Source organism: Azolla caroliniana, unplaced genomic scaffold (assembly GCF_043228905.1).
Source record: "Azolla caroliniana isolate FFs.n. ecotype wild unplaced genomic scaffold, voAzoCaro1.0.p SCAF_11, whole genome shotgun sequence".
Classification (NCBI taxonomy): Eukaryota; Viridiplantae; Streptophyta; class Polypodiopsida; order Salviniales; family Salviniaceae; genus Azolla; species Azolla caroliniana.
In genome coordinates, this window is record NW_028230446.1 from 17,874,418 (window position 1) to 17,891,122 (window position 16,705).

A 16,705-nucleotide genomic window follows, 5' to 3' on the forward strand; every position below is an offset into this window, starting at 1 on the left:
CAAAACAATAACAAATTTGGTGGTTGATGGCTCTTATTCATATGTCATGGTTGTAACTTGTCACAAAAATGAATCCTTACTGAAATTGGATGAGTACTATTCTAGAATGGATTGAGGTTTTATTCTAAATTATGAAACATTCACAAATTTAAAAGAACCGGTATAATGTAGTCTTCTTGAAGGAATCAAATACCAGAGCACTTCATCTCTCTTTTTCAGAAGACAACAGATCCAAAAGGCTTAGGTAATAAAACTGTCACTAGAGAATCTATCGGCTTGTCAATCGTCAAATACTATTCTAGGAAAGTTTAAACATAAGCGGAATGCCACAGTGAAAGGGATGTGGAAAGAGAAGGGCCTCCAAAGGAAGGAGAGGGATTTGAACCCTCGATAAACAACGATCTACTTTGCATTTTCGGTGCCACACGTTAAGCCCCTCGGTCACCCCTTCCTTTTAAGGTCTACTTTTTCAAATACTCTTGACACATTCTAGAGATTTCGGTAGCAAAAGTTGCAAGCAAGATGGTGATCCACACATAAAGATCAAATAGTTCTAATTCTTTTACGCACAAATCTAGTATTCACTACTCCAGATTATTCTTAGAGATATCAGTGATATTTGAGATTGGCATAATATAAAGCAAGAATATTGTACATATGAATCTTCTCTATACCATAGAAATCCTTTTTACGTTTGAATGGGTAGAATTCGAGAAGAAGAAAAACACATGGTTTGTTTTTTTGGGAAGGTTACCATAAACAAGCTTCAACACTCTCTGTTTCTCCATCCATCAAAAGGAGATTAATCTATTACACTATTTTTTAATCTCTGGTTGCAAATTAAAACACGTAAAATGATGTGCAACATACTTTATCACTTCATTGCTTTCTCCTACCAGCAGACACCAAAAGCATTATTTTATTAGTAATCTCAATCAATACAACTTAATACAACAAAATCAAGTGGACCATGAGAGGAAAATCAAGTGGAATTGATTATGCCCAGATCTTAGACAAACAACCCTTCATTTGATAAAGACTTCCATAATTCTAGCAGATATTTTCCTACAAGTTTTGCCCGATTAGTGAAAGAGAGAGCGAGAGAAGCTTCTACATATTATAGGGATGGTGCGATTCGGTAGGGTAAATTCATTAGGAGTTATGGAACGCATTGCCGTTGTTGTAAAGGGGCCTATTTACGACGTTTGAAAGTTTCCATTATGCTGACTATTTGTTTCTCAAATGCTTCAACCTTAATTTGGTTGAATTCCTTTGGGAGCCGCAAGGAATGGGATCATTCGTTGCAGAACAGTCTTGTAGCTCGATAATTTAGCATATTGTTTGTGTGGCATCGACTGAATTAGGATGGCAGAGTAAGTAGCATAACTATGATTTTATATTGAATGCATATAAAAACTAACATGCAACATCAAATTTGAAACTTTTTCACACATGACAGGATGTTTTCACCCTAGAATTTACTCTGATGAAAGGCCTTAAGTGAATCAACATACCAAAACACATGTATACAGACGAATATGTGGATGTCTTGATGGGTGCTTGCAGTTAATGCAGTTCTTAATAGAGACAAAATAAGCTTCTATTATTTTCTACAAATGTGTTCTGATATAAAAACATTCGATTCGTTTCAGCCAAAAATCCTCCATGAAATCAAATATTAACATTGCAATGATCATTCCCCCAATAAATGCAAGATGAAGTTATTGATTCCAATGTCAATGACAAGATTAAGATCTGAAACAAATATAGTCTTGATCAAAAAGGAAAACGAGAACAAGTTTGAGGTTTCAGGACCAAGTCCATAGTGATTCCAAGAAGAACATGCAAGATCAAGATTTCCAGGTTTCAATATCACAATCACCCTTTGCATTGCAAGATTGAAAGTCAATGATATCATTAAGCTATAGAGAAAATTCCTGCAAACCTCACCATACGAGTGAACGCTATACATATCCCAAGTGTTAAAAACCTCCCCATACAAGTGAAACATTTGAACATGTTTCAGGCGGCTTGACAGAAGTTTTTAGTATTGTTCGTAACTGTACCTATTGGCTTCTTTTTGCAAGCAAATTACAAAGATCCTTCGAGCCATCAAGGTACCTCTCCTTCAAAGCCTGCATCTGCAATAACACAATGAAGCATGTGGACAGTCTCAGCAAGATGATTAAACTGTTAAAACAAACTACTTACACAAACACCATAAAAATCGATAGAACTTCAAACAAAAAAGGGATAGTTAAGAGTTGCAAACTAATGGCCAAAAACCAGGAACAAAACATAATCTGAATGCACTGCAAAACACACATGATTCTTAAATAGCCTCCCGATCTTAGTATGTGTACATTTTCATAGTATCATGAAAGTTCAAGTATATATGCTTTACCAGATGAAGCTTCTGTCATTCTCGGCTGGAATTGAACCAGATGAAACTTCTGTATAACTTCTTTCAAATCTATATATGAACACATACATACATTACAATTTACATACATACATGTCAGTCACATAGTCAAAAAAGTCATGTTGAATTATATACATATTCCTTTCACACACAAATGAAACAAGAGTTATGAAGATTGATTGATCCCTCTCTAATCGAGATTGATGCAACATATCACTAAGGGGACACACTTCCAGAAAGTTAGAACCAGAATAGAGATGTCGAATCAATTGTCTATGTCTCTGTATCTCAGTGTTTTAAGTAAAGCCCTTTGCCGAATATAGCAGGACTCATGACTCACAAAAACATTGGAAATATTTGGAAATGGAGGATAAATGCGGCACGAGTATTGATGCCGACAAATGTCCTCAACAAGTACATGATGCAAAGGCTTGTCAAATGGAACATTATGGCTTCTATTGGTATGTCGTGTTTGAATTGTGAGGATGACAATGAATTGTTTGAATTGCATGAAGCTTGACATAAGTTTTTCAAAATGAAGGATCAACATGATAGTTTCCCTACTTTTATGGCAAGCTATTTTGTTTATACCATATAGATGGAAAACATGAAAGGGCTAATTAGATATAAATATATGTACAAAGAGGCAATGCAATGTCTTTGGGATTCCTGTTGCTATGTGTCATGATAATATGTGTTGAAATGATGTCCTAAATTTTATGCATATAATTCTCAAACAAATATCAGACTCTTTGCATGCAAAATTTGGCAAATTATAAAATGGGGTCAAATGAAAGTAAGATATTTAGAAAACTATCAAGGAGACTTTGTTCTACATTCAAGGGTGATTATGAAATAACATTAGTGTTCACTACTATAAAAAAGATTTTTGGGATTTGGACAGAGATTTTGCATAATTTCTGAGGTTCTTTGAATAATATAAAAGGTAATAAGCAACAGGCAAAGCTCAACCGATTGGAGTTTCATGCCACCTGGGACAAAGACATGTTTTATAAACGGATTTCTAATAAGGTGGAGTGGTTCTATTTTACATTGAAGTATTTATTTAAGCCAACAATTACAATTTAGGAATAAGAGGCTCATTATTGAAAGGTACATCTTGTATGTACATATAGCCTTAGGACGTTTTCTTAATACTAATTTAGTATCTTCTTTTGGAAAAAAAAGTACTCACCACTATATATTTGTTCCAGCATAATTGTTTAGATAGTCCTGATATAGCCAACTTTAGGAACATCTGTCAAAGACACATTCTTTCTCGAGTACTTGATAATCATTCATAGAGGTCTCTCTCTCTCGGATTTCGCAAGGACAAGAATTTTTAGTTGGGCAAGTGCGCACCATCTTGCTCTATGATTCAATGTTAACGGGTGTGGTAAAAGGAAATATATTCTAGAAACACATAACTATCTTGAAATCACAAGTGGCCTTCTATGTGATGATAGATGATATATCAATAGTATATGATAGATTAAGGCTTATTCAAGGGTGTTGTTCCTTATTCCATTGCATTATTCTCTATACATGCACAAATGGTTCCAATTTATTAGTTTGCAAAATAAAAATTATTACAATTGAATCAAGTTTGAAGTCGTAAGTAGATCGCAATTAATCATCGACAACAGAGTTTGAATCCTACCTCTATTATGTTTCGAATTCATGACTTGGCTTTATTCCCTTTTACTTTGTGCAAGTGTTGATAAGATAATTGTTTCTCACTTATGCTTTGGAATGCTTTTTGAGGCCCCTCTTCATTATGTTGTCCTCTCATTCTTGTACTAGAATAAGAGAAACAATAAAAAAATACTAGTTTCTCTAGCCAAAATTGATTAGGGATTCTCAATTTTATTTACATGTTCCATTCTCTGCATTATCATAGAATAATAGCTTTTTCTAAGTGTAAGGACAAACAACAATACTAGGTTCGGAGATATATTTTCATGTTATCTTGTCTGTTGTACAAACTAGTCCTACCATAACAAGAGAAAACAACCTAGAATAATACAAAGAGACGTTGTAGATTCAACATTATGTTGTGGCCCTAAGGGCATTGTTTTTTCATCCAAAGTCAGAGTTTTCCATAAATACTACTTATTAGCATTTTGATTTTTCAATGACAGTTGGTTAAACGTACAATCTTTAAAATTTGGGCCTACCCAAGGTCGGTGCCAATGGGAAAACGAGTCTTGATCCTTTCATGGAAATCATCATGTGATGGGTTTTTTCACAACTGGATAAATAAATAATATTTATGATCATCTTATACCCACTCATTTATTGATTTGGTTGACATGTCTTTTTGTTGCATACCAAGTTGTGGGTGGTTTCCATTGGTCATTGCTAGTTTAATTGTATCATAGTAATGTAGGTAGTGACCATATTAAGAGTGTCTCAAGAAGGTCTAAAATGCAAGTATTTTATAATAAAAGGATAAAATTAGTGTATTTTATTTGTGTGATCATCAAAATGTGATATAATATTTTAATATGATTGTAGCGAAATCCCAAGAGAAGCTAGACTATCAAATATTTTTAATGTAACAAATATTATTGATAAATTGAGATCTCACGAACAATATGAAATTTTTGGTGGGATCTCTCTCTTTGATTGCTTTTGTCCTATTATGTATAATACATCAAACTTTTTGACATTGTTATTAATAACAATTGGCAACAGTTCAGTTTGAACCAAACCGAACCGTGAAACCATGGCTTAACGGTTTAAATGGTTCGATTCTATTCGATTTCTACTGTTAAAAACCACGGTTTAAACGATTTAACAATAAAAATTTTTAAAATTAAAAAAATTGTTTTTCAACAATCTTCTCATTTTCAGGCCTTATTCTCACATTTTCGGAAAATCTTTAAAATTTTAAAATTTTAAAATTTGACCTAAGCTCGAAAACCGAAACCGAACCACGAAACTGCGGTTTTACCAGTTTAATGGCTTAACAGTTTGAACATTTTTTAATGGTTCGGTTCGGTTTTGACCATCTCGAACTGAACCGAACCGAACCCTTGCCGATTCTTAGTTGTTAACTCATTCCATCAACATGCTTCACCAAATCCACAACAAGAGACTTCTTGCAATTGGCCACTATTTATAAACAACTCCTTCACCAAATCTTCAAACAATCGATATTGGTGCTTTATAGCCATCGTGATCGCGAAAATGCAACACCCCAAAGTATGAGTCATGTTGGCCCCTTGGAGTAAACTCAATTCAATAGAGTGATGGTATGCTTGTTTAATTGCCAATGTTTCAATAACTCTTCGATTCCTTCGCCACAACTTGTGCAACGTATCAAAATGCATAACCTCGACGCTCTAATACAATGTCATATTGTCAAAACACATTGGGATCACAACAGCGGTTTCTTGACAAGAAGACAACAAAGAAGAACATCAAAGAAATAGTATGCAAGAATAGATGTTGAGTATAAGGACTTAGGACAACTTCCTTTGCTGTGTGTATTATGTATGTATGTATGTATGTATGTATGTATGTATGTATGTATGCATGTCCCTATATGTATTTATTGCGTATATGAATCTGAATAGCTGGTTTTACTGGGAGATCTACCAAAATATCTCTAATCAATCATTCATGGCCGCACAATGTTGTGTGTGTGTGTATGTGTGTGTATGTGTGTGTATATATATGTATCAGTATGTATGTGTATGTACGTGTGCACATATATGTGTGGTTGTATGTACACATGAGGATATCTATATATATTGCGTTTCCAGAAAAAAATATATAGTTATGGTATATCTGCTTTTGTGAGTTACATCTTCAAGTGGTGTGCATATCTGTATACATACAGGTTCTTTTGCCGCACAAGAGATGAACTTGTGGTTTCTCTCTGCTGCTATTCTTTCAGCAGCCATTGTGTTAGCTCAATTAGAAATCATTACAGAAAGTAATGAGGAGGGGACATTGAAGTCAATTACGTTCAGGTATCCGACCTTCATATTAGCACCAGGACAAGTACAGAACAAGTTCTATTATGGGATTCCATTTCCCAAAGGACACATTGCAATAAGAGAGTTCAATGCTGAGGTGATCTATGAAGATTGGAACCCAGTCCCATGAAGCGATGTTTATCTCCATCACTGGGTAGTTATGAATTATCAGAAAAATGTTACAAATGGCTTCAGCCTTCTTGGAAAAGATGGGGTTTGTCCCAACAAGGTACTTAGCCAACTATATGTTGGGAAAACTATATGGCCTGCCTTCCGAGACGCACCATACAAACACATCCTTACCTAGTCCATATGGTGTCGAAGTCGGAGTCTATGATGACGAGGCATGGCTCTTCAATCTTCATGCCATCGATACACGAGGTACTGTAGACCCATTGGGGTGCCTGAAATGTAGGTGTGATCTCTACAATGTTACCATTGATGAGTACGGTCAGGAAATAAGCGAGGATTTTATTGGAGCTCTTTTGTGTTGCTATGATGGCACACAGTGTCTGTTTAGGGTTTAGGGTGGACATTTATAATAAAGTATGCATGAACCAATATGAGAAATCTTCATAGATATCCTTTTCAATGAGAGATTAAGAGATACATTATTCACAGAGATTTTATCAGCATTGTCAAACTATGAAAACTCCTTCAAAAGAATATAGGCATTGATTTTCAGCCAAAAATGTGTTTTTTGTTGTAAGAAACAGTAAAGCAGAAAACCAGTCACACACAAAGGTCATATTTCAAGTTACTATGTATTTTCACTGTTTACAACTACAAATTCAGGAAATTTGAGACAACTTTATTATCAGCCATGTGCCTTTTCATGCATCATACTAATAATAAAATCCAGAAAAAAAAGAAGCAAAATCTCAGCATTGAATATATAAATTAATTTTAGGTGAAACAAATGGAGAGAGAAATCAAATTCACATGTAGAATGCATGTACTAGAGTTAAAGAATTAAAGGTATTTTTCTATCGTTCCAAGCTATATATTTGTATTATTTTTAAGTGTAACATTGTGTCAGCAAATAAAATGCAGACAATAACTGGAGAGAGAGAGAGAGAGAGAGAGAGAGAGAGAGAGAGAGATGTGAAGCTATGTAGATCCTTACAAGTATCCATTGGTTGGGTAGAGCTTTGAGATGTAACAGTTGACCTTGTGGACAAAGCACCAGCATCCTCTGCATCCTCTCCACTCTGTGTCCGCGACTCCAAGTTGAGCATCTTCAATGATATTTTCTTTAGGTAATCGTGCTATAAAGATTAAGAGCAAAAATAGGCAAAAAATTAATAATACCAATAATAAAACAAGAAAATGTGATGAATGTGGAGCAAACTTTATGTAGCTATACCTGATCAGTGGCAGCAAAGAATATTTTCTCCTCAAAATGAGCAGAAATTTTCAGAAGCTCAGTCATGCCATCTTGGCCAGAGAGGGGCAAATGCCTTTGCAACGTATCCATTCTATGTGCACACATAATTTGAATTGCTTTCAAGAAAATATTGTCTCTCACAAATTATTTCTCACATTGGTTCACCTCACATGCATCGGTCAAGACACATGGCCTACACATAACACTTACACATGGCCTATTACATTGGTTCGTATGGCATTTCAGACAGTATTTACATTGTTGATCGCCCTTTTACATCTATTCTAAGCAAATAATAATAATGACAATCCCAATGCATCGCCGTTCCATATCTACTCTAAGAAAAAATAACAATGGGCAAGACCAATGCATCATTAGTTATATCTCCAAAAAGAACGAAGTTTTCTCAAGGAATTGTCCAGACATTTTTCATAATTCTGTTAAGTTATTAACCCGGCACACGCATACATGCACGCAATACTTAATCAGGTCAAGAATATTAGCAGAGACTAATTAGGCATGTATTCATCAGCCACGCAACACATACACACAATCACTCAACAGATCAAGTATAGTATACATGTCTTCTCCTCTCATTGCTTCGTGCATAATAACAATTACATCCATTTTTACGCGAGACAGAACAAACAAGAGAGGAACCCCTTTTCTTATGTAGAGAGAAGATCAAAAGATCATCATCAGAGGAACGCAACAGACAGATCAGAAGGAAGAATAGAAATAGTTACATCCTGTTGACGATCTTATGCCGTGAGTCCTGAGTGAGGGTGGATCTCCAGTTGCTGTCCATGGTATTTTCCTTCTCCTTCGGTCTCTGTATTCTTCTTTTTCTTCGGAGAACAGAGGAGCAGGAGGAGAGACAGAGGAGAAGAAGAAATCAAGTATATATGTATGTATGTATGTATGTATGTATGTATGTATGTATGTATACATGTATGTATGTATGTATGTATGTATGCACATGTATGTATAACCCAAAAAGAGTGCATATAGTCAAAATGTCATGTTGAATTATATTCCCTTGGGCCTTCACACAAACATGGTTCCTCTGTGCCTGGTCATTCTGTCGGTCGTATTCTTGGACTCACACAAGACTCTCGACTCCTTTTATCACTTTCTTCGTTGGGAGACTAGGTAGGTATATCTTAGAGCTAAAACAACATAGGGAGATATAAATTACAAAGTGTTAACGATAACCCTTTTAATATCCACCAACATGAAACTAATGTAATTTTTCAAGAACCAAGGGGAGACAATAAATGCGGACACACCTACACCACTCGACCTCTCTCTTGATGAAGCGGAAATGCAAAGAACAACCAATTGCCCTCGGATGTTGGGCTTCAAAGCAAACTCGATGCGGAGTAGAAATGCTTAAGAAGATAAGGGAACATGAGCTACGCCGCGTAGAAGCTATGGTTGGGGTACCTCTTACATTGGGACCACGGGTCACATCCACATCGAAACCCTTTGACCTCCCGCTTCTTTTTGAGAGACTTGGATGGAAATGAAACTAGGCCTTAGAGTATAAAGCCATTTCCTTATAGAACTTGTTTTTTTACTAAAACCATTTAGCCTAAGCTCTATTTTGTTTTGTTTTGTTTTTATTTTTTCTTTCGATGAATGGGTAAATACTCCTTTTTTGTTGTAAACCAATTGTCTCATGAGCCGATTTTGGCCATAAGAAGACGTTAATATTTCTTTCTTTCTCCCTCTTTTCGTCCTTCTTCTCTTGGAATACTATAGATCTGTTGCGTGTAGTTCAAAGTTACAGTTTCTCTTGTATTCTTGGCCTTATATAAATGTAAATATATGCCAGACAATGTTGAGTTCTAATTTGTTGCATTGTTATTTCTGTGAATTCGGGTTGCGCTTGCTTGTTCACTTCTGATGTGATTTGATAATCGACTATATGAAGGACGACTATGAACAAAAACAAATATTATGTTGATAAACTGAGTGAACTTATGTGTGGTGACCACCCCACCCTCAAGCACCAAACACATTTATGAAGGTTGGTCCCACTCCATTGGAGATTGATGCAACACCTCATCAAGGGATATTGTTGAACGTTGAAAAACAAATACGTCGAATAATTTGTTGATGTTTATATTTTGGTGGCCTAGTGTAAAGCCCTTGCCAAACGTAACACAACTCACAATGCATGAAGACATTGGCACTAGCACAATGAACTTAATGTTTTTATGTCATGGCATCATTACCTTTCTCCAAACAATGTATTGTATCTCAACTTCTGTGAGTACATTATGTGGGGATGAGTCAGCGGGTTTTGCAAAATACACATGATTCTTAAATAGCCAATGTTTCTCGATCTTAGCATCTATTAATTTTCATGGTATCATGAAAGTTCAAGTATAAGCTTACCAGATGAAACATTTGTCATTCCCAATTGGAATTGGACCGGATGAAACTTCTATATATCTTCTCTCAAATGTAAAAACATACATGATGGCACAATCAATAATAGGCACATAGTCACGTTGAATTACTTTCCTTTCACATACACAAATGAAACAGAGTTATGAAGATTGGTCCCTCTCCAATGGCTTCTATTGGTATGTTGTGTTTGAATTGTGAGGATGACAATGGACATCATGCATGAAGCTTGACATAAGTTTTTCAAAACGAAGGATGAACATGATAGTTTCCCTAATTTTATGAGACAATGGCAAGCTATTTTGTTTATATCATATACATGGAAAACATGAAAGGGCTAATTAGAAATAAATATATGTATAAAGACGCGCGATGTCTTTGGGACTTCCGTTGGTATGTGTCATGATAATATGTGTTGAAATAATGTCCTAAATTTTATGTGAATAATTCTCAAACAAATATCACACTCTTTGTATGTCAAAATTGGCAAACTATAAAATGGGGTGAAATGAAGGTAAGATTTTCAGAAAACCATCAAGGAATCTTAATTCAACATGCAAGGGTGACTATGAAACAATAAAAATTAATAGTTGTTCCACGATAATTGTTTCGATAGACATGATAAAGCCAACTTTACGAACATGTGTCAAAGACACATTCTTTCTCATGCCTTGATAAGCATTCGTAGAGGTCTTTCTCTAGGATTTTACAAGGTACTCGCAAGGACGAGATTTTCAGTTGGGCAAGTGAGCTCTTGTGATTCAATGTGAACATGTGTGGTAAAAGGAAATAGATTCTAGAAACACGTAAGTACCTTGAAACCACGAGTGACCTTCTATGCAATGATAGATGATATATCAAGATTCAAGACTATATGATAGATTAATGCTTATTCAATGGTGTTGTTCCCTATTCCACAACATTGTTCTCTATACATGCACAAATTGTTCCAATTATTAGTGTGCAAATAAAAGTGATTACAATGGAATTAGGTTTGACGTCGTAAATAGATCTCAATTAATCCTTGATTGTAGAGTTTAATCCAAGCTCTATTATGTTTCAAATTCTTGGTGCAAGTTTTCGTTGAATATTTGTTCATCACTTATGCTTTGAAATGCTTTTTGAGGCCCCTTCTTCATTACATTGTCACTTCTAGTTCTTGTACCAGAAAAAGAGAAACAATCCAAAATAATAGTTTCTCTAGATAAATTGTTAGGGATTCTCAATTTTATTTACATGTTCCATTCTCCACATTATCATAGAATAATAGCTTTTTCTAAGTGTAATGACAAACAACAATGTTAGGTTCGAAGATGTATTTTCATGTTATATTGTCTGTTGTACAAACTAGTCCTACCATAACAAGAGAAAACAACCTAGAATAATACAAAGAGACATTGTAGATTCAACATTATGTTGTGGCCCTAAGGGCATTGTTTTTTTCAACCAAAAGTCAACGTTTTCCATAGATAGTAATTATTCAATTTGTATTTTTCAATGACACATTTAAACGTCCAATCTTTAAAAACACATTTAATCGCGAGATCGGAACGAACCCGATCAGAGATAGCTAGCTGGGACATGGCCATATATTCTAGATCAGATATCTTAGCGAGGACACGGTCATATATTGTAGATCAGATAACTTAGCTAGGACATGGCCATATATTCTTGATCAAGATAGCTTAGTTGGGACATGGCCATATATTGTAGATAAGATAGCTAAGCTGGGAAATGGCCATATATTGTAGATCAAATAGTTAAGCTGGGACATGGCCATATATTCTATCGGTGGCGTATAGGACATGGCCATATATTCTCGATCAAGATAGCTTAGCTGGGACATGGCCATATATTGTAGATCAGATAGCTAAGCTGGGACATGGCCCATAAATTCTATGGGTGGCGTACCAACAAAAGACAAAATAAAAAGACGGTGCAACCGTCAACACAAGCACCACACACACACACACACACACACACTAGAAAGGCGGTCTCTCTCTCTGTCTCTCTGTCTCTCTCTCACACACACACATATCAAAGTAAGTACTAAGAGCTTTCAGTCCATTGGGTGGTTGGGTAACGCAATAAATCAGAATTTCTCCTCCTTTCTTCTTCCTTCATTGGTCATCATCGACTTCTTCTGCATCGGTTCTCAACTGGTAAGCAACTGTTTCCTCTGTTCTGGGGAGAGAGAGGGCTCTGCTTGCTATACATATATACATGTTTATATGTATGTACATATGCACACATATTATTTGACATTTGGATTGGTCAATGTCATTAACGGCGATGTCTCCCTAAACTTAAAACCCTAGTCCTCAGCTTATAAATATAAACACACAGATTTGTATAGTTCTATGTGAACCCTCAAGGTATATATGTACATATATGTATATGTGTATGTATGTATATGTGTGTCCATGGATCTGTATCTACCTATGTGTGTATCTATACTTCCAAATACGTATATGCAGAGGTCTCTTTGCATTATGTATGATTGTATGATTGTATCAGTATGTATGTATGTACACATGCATGCATGTGCCTATATATATTTATTGTGTATATGAATCTGAATAGCTGGTTTTACTGGGAGATCTACCTAAATATCTCTAATCATTCATGGCCACACAATGTTGTACGTATATATATCTGTATCGGTATGTAGCGTTTGTGTATGTACGTGTGCACCTATGTATATATACAACTTACAAGTATAACATAGATATATGTGTTATATATATATGTGTCTGGTTATATGTATGTGGTTGTATGTACACATGAGGATATCTATATATATTGTGTTTCAAATATATATATATATATATATATATATGGTTATGGTATATCTGCTTTTGTGAGTTAGATCTTCAAGTGGTGTGCATATCTGTATACATACAGGTTCCTTTGCCGCTCAAAGGATGAAGTTATGGTTTCTTTCAGCTGCTATTCTTTCAGCAGCCATTGTGTTAGCTCAATCAGAAATCATTACAGAAAGTAATGAGGGGACGTTGAAATCAATAACGTTCAGGTATCCAACCTTCACATTAGGTCCAGGACAAGTCCAGAACAAGTTCTATTATGGGATTCCATTTCCCAAAGGACACATTGCAATAAGAGAGTTCAATGCTGAGGTGATCTATGAAGATGGGAACCCAGTCCCATTAAGCGATGTTTATCTCCATCATTGGGTAGTTATGAATTATCGGAAAAATGTTACAAATGGCTTCAGCCTTCTTGGAAATGATGGGGTTTGTCCCAACAAGGTACTTAGCCAATTATATGGCCTGGGTTCCGAGACACGCCACACAAACACGTCTTTACCAAGTCCATATGGTGTTGAAGTTGGAGTCTATGATGATGAGGCATGGCTCCTCAATCTTCATGCCATCGATACACGAGGTACTGTAGACCCATTAGGGTGCCTGGAATGTAGATGTGATCTCTACAATGTTACCATTGATGAGTATGGTCGGGAAATAAGCGATGATTATCTTGGAGGTCTTTTATGTTGCTACGATGGCACACAGTGTCTGTTGAAGGACGGTTATGTTGAAGAAAATCAAACAATGTATTTGCAATACACGGTTCATTATTTAGATTGGGATGACACAATTGTTCCTTTAAAGACCTACATAATGGATGTGACCTATGAAGGAACAAGTTGCCTGGTTAGTACATTATACACATCCGTTCTCTCTAAAGAGCATATATCTCAATCACCTAAGTTCCCTAACTTATTGGGTACTTAGCAGAATAGCATTAAGTTTTTAAACATTACCAGAATACCCTTTCGTAGTAATGATGTATAGGTGTTCTGGTAGGTCTTGAAAACACGATGATATTTTGGTAGATAACTCAAATTGTTTGAAATATTCTGATCCTTGCCTTTTTTCCCTTACATGGCGTGGACACTAGGTCAAATCGAAACATTTTATACTTCTGTTTTTCTCTTTGCTTTATTGTTCATTTGCTAAAAGTTGTTTCATAGTACGGTAACTTTGTGATGTTATGTTCAGATTGAGTACAATATTCCAACTTGTGCTAGTGTTAATGATTCTGTCTGTATACATACGCAACAATCAAGTATGGAGGTTCCAATTGGTGGGGATGTGATTTATGCAGTGGCTCACCAACACGCCGGTGGAATTGGGGCAGCAATTTATGGCCAAGTAAGTTAAAAGCAACTTTGCTTTCACTAATGTTACTTTAGGTGCATTCTAATATAGACTTAAAATGTTTTTTGTATTCGGTGTGTATGTATTGATAACAACTTTGTAGGATGGACGAGAGATATGTAAATCTACCCCGCTCTATGGAATTGGAAGTGAAGCTGGAAATGAGACCGGTTATATTGTTGGGATGACAACTTGCTACCCGGAGCTTGGGTCGGTTCAAGTTTTGAGTGGGGAGACCCTTCATGTACATTCAAATTATAGCACAACGACAAGTCACACAGGGGTCATGGGGTTAGCTTACATTGCTGTCTCTCCTGAATCTCAATCTGGTGTTAGAATGTGAAGACAATTCGCAAAAAGTACATCTGTTCTTTGAACATGAATATGATCTGGCAAAAGTACATCTGGTTCTCAAGTGTGGAAATGATTCTGAAAAATAAATAATCACATTAGAAAGTAGCCGAACAGCTTGAAAATGTATGGTTTTCCAAATGTGAATGGCAAGTATTTACTCATATACCACGCATTGTAACTGAGAACCTGGGCTTGGAATCTGGAAATTTATATATAACCAATATGTTTGACCAATGCAACTTATAGTTACAGGCAAGTATCTTGTCTCTCTTAAAGATATCATATGCTTGTAATTAAAAGGTGATCCTTAAACTTAAAACAAGGCTTGTTCTTTAGATTGCACATTTACGCATCAAGAAAGTGAGCTAAACTATGTAATGATCGGGTTATTCTAGAAAAAATGGGTAAATGACTTGTTAAATGTTAACAGCATTTATTTCCATTTCTAGAAGCTGCATAGTGCTTTATCTGCATCCTTTGCAGAGAGAATTGGCAAAGCAATACAATGAATCCAAATTGAATCATAACCGCATAGTCTTGTGAGCCAATTCGATGAAAATATCTCACCTCATGTCATCATTAGTGTGAGCCACTATATTTGCGAGCCACCAATTTTATTACATTTCATGATTTCAGTGAGTTATTGCTGTTTTTAGAGCGTTCACTTTCTTCCTTTCTACTTGAACACTGGTAGTCTTCCATCATTCTCCATACAATTTGGTGTTATCAAGCTTGTGCTTGAAACCATTGTCAAGACCAATCATATTATCTCTTGGTCTGCAAACTATTGGTGCCCCATAATAAGTCTTCTTGTTATCAAGCATGTGCTTGAAATCATTGTCAAGGACAAACATATCATTTCTTGGTCTACAAACTATTGGTATGACTTAATAAGTTTTCTTGTAATGTTGTTGGTTAACTTATGAGTTGAGACCAATTGGGCGTGCCTTTTATGTGGTTTCGTCTAGTCCATTTAAGATGTTGACACTGAAATGAAGTCAAAGGTAGGTATTAGAGGAGCTCTAGTATTGGTAACTATAGGTTCTATTAGAGTTCCCAATCACATGCTTTGATACCAACATTAAACAAGCAAAAAGTAGGCATGATCCATGCCCTTCCTAACATAGACTTCCATATTGTTGTAAACCTTTTAGGGTTCCCCCCACACATGTGCTTTCACCCACATGCCTTAATACCAATGTTAAATTGCCAAAAATGCAAATGAGATTAGTGTCCTTGTAAACAAACATCTATATGCCTTAGTATAGCATATACCCTAATACCAATAGTAGAGTAGCCCTAGTTTTTTGGCACACTAAAGTTAGCATTGCCACAACAACTAGAAATGTAAAGGTAAGTGAAAACCTGATAGTAGATAAAATTGACAGGGAACATAAAAATTAAATTAAATTCTATCATATAATCAACAAGACAACCTTAAATTGAAATTGAAAAACCCACAATCCTCCTCTTTGCATACAATCTTGACAAGGAACCACTACTATTTTGACAATTGAGTTGTTCACCTCTTACGAAAAAGTTGGTCAACATACCAATTAGGTCATTCTTCTAAAGACAATACTCAAATTTGATTCCATTTGTATGAACTTTTTCTCTCATAAAGTTGTACACAATATTAATGCGCCTGACCTTTGGATCGGATATGCATGAGTCCTTGTGATCAAAATACATAGGTATTGGTGGTAGTTGGTTGATTGTGTGTATATCTCATCATTTACATTGGAAAATGATAAATTTCAATCTTGTACTCTCATTTATTTAGTTAGGCAAGCTTGGGAAAAAGTTTGTTGGTAACTTAACAAAGAGATACACTTTGTGGTAAACATAAAAGTATGCCTTGAAATTAATATTCTATCACTCACACCTCGTACCCAATCAACATCGGAAGAAACATCATCTCCATCATAAGTAGTTACTTCTTAATAAACCGGTATTTGAA

General features: G+C 35.6%; 2 protein-coding genes across 5 annotated transcripts; one reads left to right on the top strand and one right to left on the bottom strand.

Moving 5' to 3' along the window:
- Positions 1 to 860: 860 nt before the first annotated feature.
- On the bottom strand, positions 861 to 8,656 carry LOC147858200 (mediator of RNA polymerase II transcription subunit 15a-like protein). Of its 4 annotated transcripts, XM_087326846.1 has the most exons (5): positions 8,542 to 8,656; positions 7,775 to 7,886; positions 7,535 to 7,676; positions 2,067 to 2,141; positions 861 to 1,355 (listed from the first exon to the last, which is right to left on the bottom strand). In XM_087326846.1, the coding sequence occupies exons 1-4, from the start codon at positions 8,601 to 8,603 to the stop codon at positions 2,113 to 2,115; spliced, it is 345 nt and encodes a 114-aa protein (XP_087182972.1). In that variant the 5' UTR covers positions 8,604 to 8,656; the 3' UTR covers positions 861 to 1,355; positions 2,067 to 2,112. The 4 variants fall into 4 exon arrangements, with proteins under 4 accessions (XP_087182972.1, XP_087182971.1, XP_087182970.1 ...); XM_087326845.1 differs by lacking the exons at positions 861 to 1,355; positions 2,067 to 2,141 and adding an exon at positions 3,615 to 3,680; XM_087326844.1 differs by lacking the exons at positions 861 to 1,355; positions 2,067 to 2,141 and adding an exon at positions 6,705 to 6,812.
- A 3,603-nt stretch (positions 8,657 to 12,259) lies between these two features.
- On the top strand, positions 12,260 to 14,906 carry LOC147858201 (stress up-regulated Nod 19 protein). Its single transcript, XM_087326843.1, has 4 exons — positions 12,260 to 12,372; positions 13,115 to 13,884; positions 14,233 to 14,385; positions 14,495 to 14,906. Exons 2-4 carry the CDS (start codon positions 13,135 to 13,137, stop codon positions 14,732 to 14,734), a joined length of 1,143 nt encoding a protein of 380 aa, XP_087182969.1. The 5' UTR covers positions 12,260 to 12,372; positions 13,115 to 13,134; the 3' UTR covers positions 14,735 to 14,906.
- Positions 14,907 to 16,705: the final 1,799 nt, after the last annotated feature.

What these genes read in the sequence shown, in the direction of transcription:
- LOC147858200 (XM_087326844.1), bottom strand. Translation starts at nt 8,603, where the DNA reads ATGGACAGCAACTGGAGATCCACCCTCACTCAGGACTCACGGCATAAG. An exon ending in CATAAGATCGTCAACAGGAT is followed by an intron (nt 7,887 to 8,541) that starts GTAACTATTTCT and finishes GTGTGCACATAG; the next exon opens with AATGGATACGTTGCAAAGGC. An exon ending in TCTTTGCTGCCACTGATCAG is followed by an intron (nt 7,677 to 7,774) that starts GTATAGCTACAT and finishes TAATCTTTATAG; the next exon opens with CACGATTACCTAAAGAAAAT.
- LOC147858201 (XM_087326843.1), top strand. Translation starts at nt 13,135, where the DNA reads ATGAAGTTATGGTTTCTTTCAGCTGCTATTCTTTCAGCAGCCATTGTG. An exon ending in ATGAAGGAACAAGTTGCCTG is followed by an intron (nt 13,885 to 14,232) that starts GTTAGTACATTA and finishes TGTTATGTTCAG; the next exon opens with ATTGAGTACAATATTCCAAC. An exon ending in GGGCAGCAATTTATGGCCAA is followed by an intron (nt 14,386 to 14,494) that starts GTAAGTTAAAAG and finishes ACAACTTTGTAG; the next exon opens with GATGGACGAGAGATATGTAA.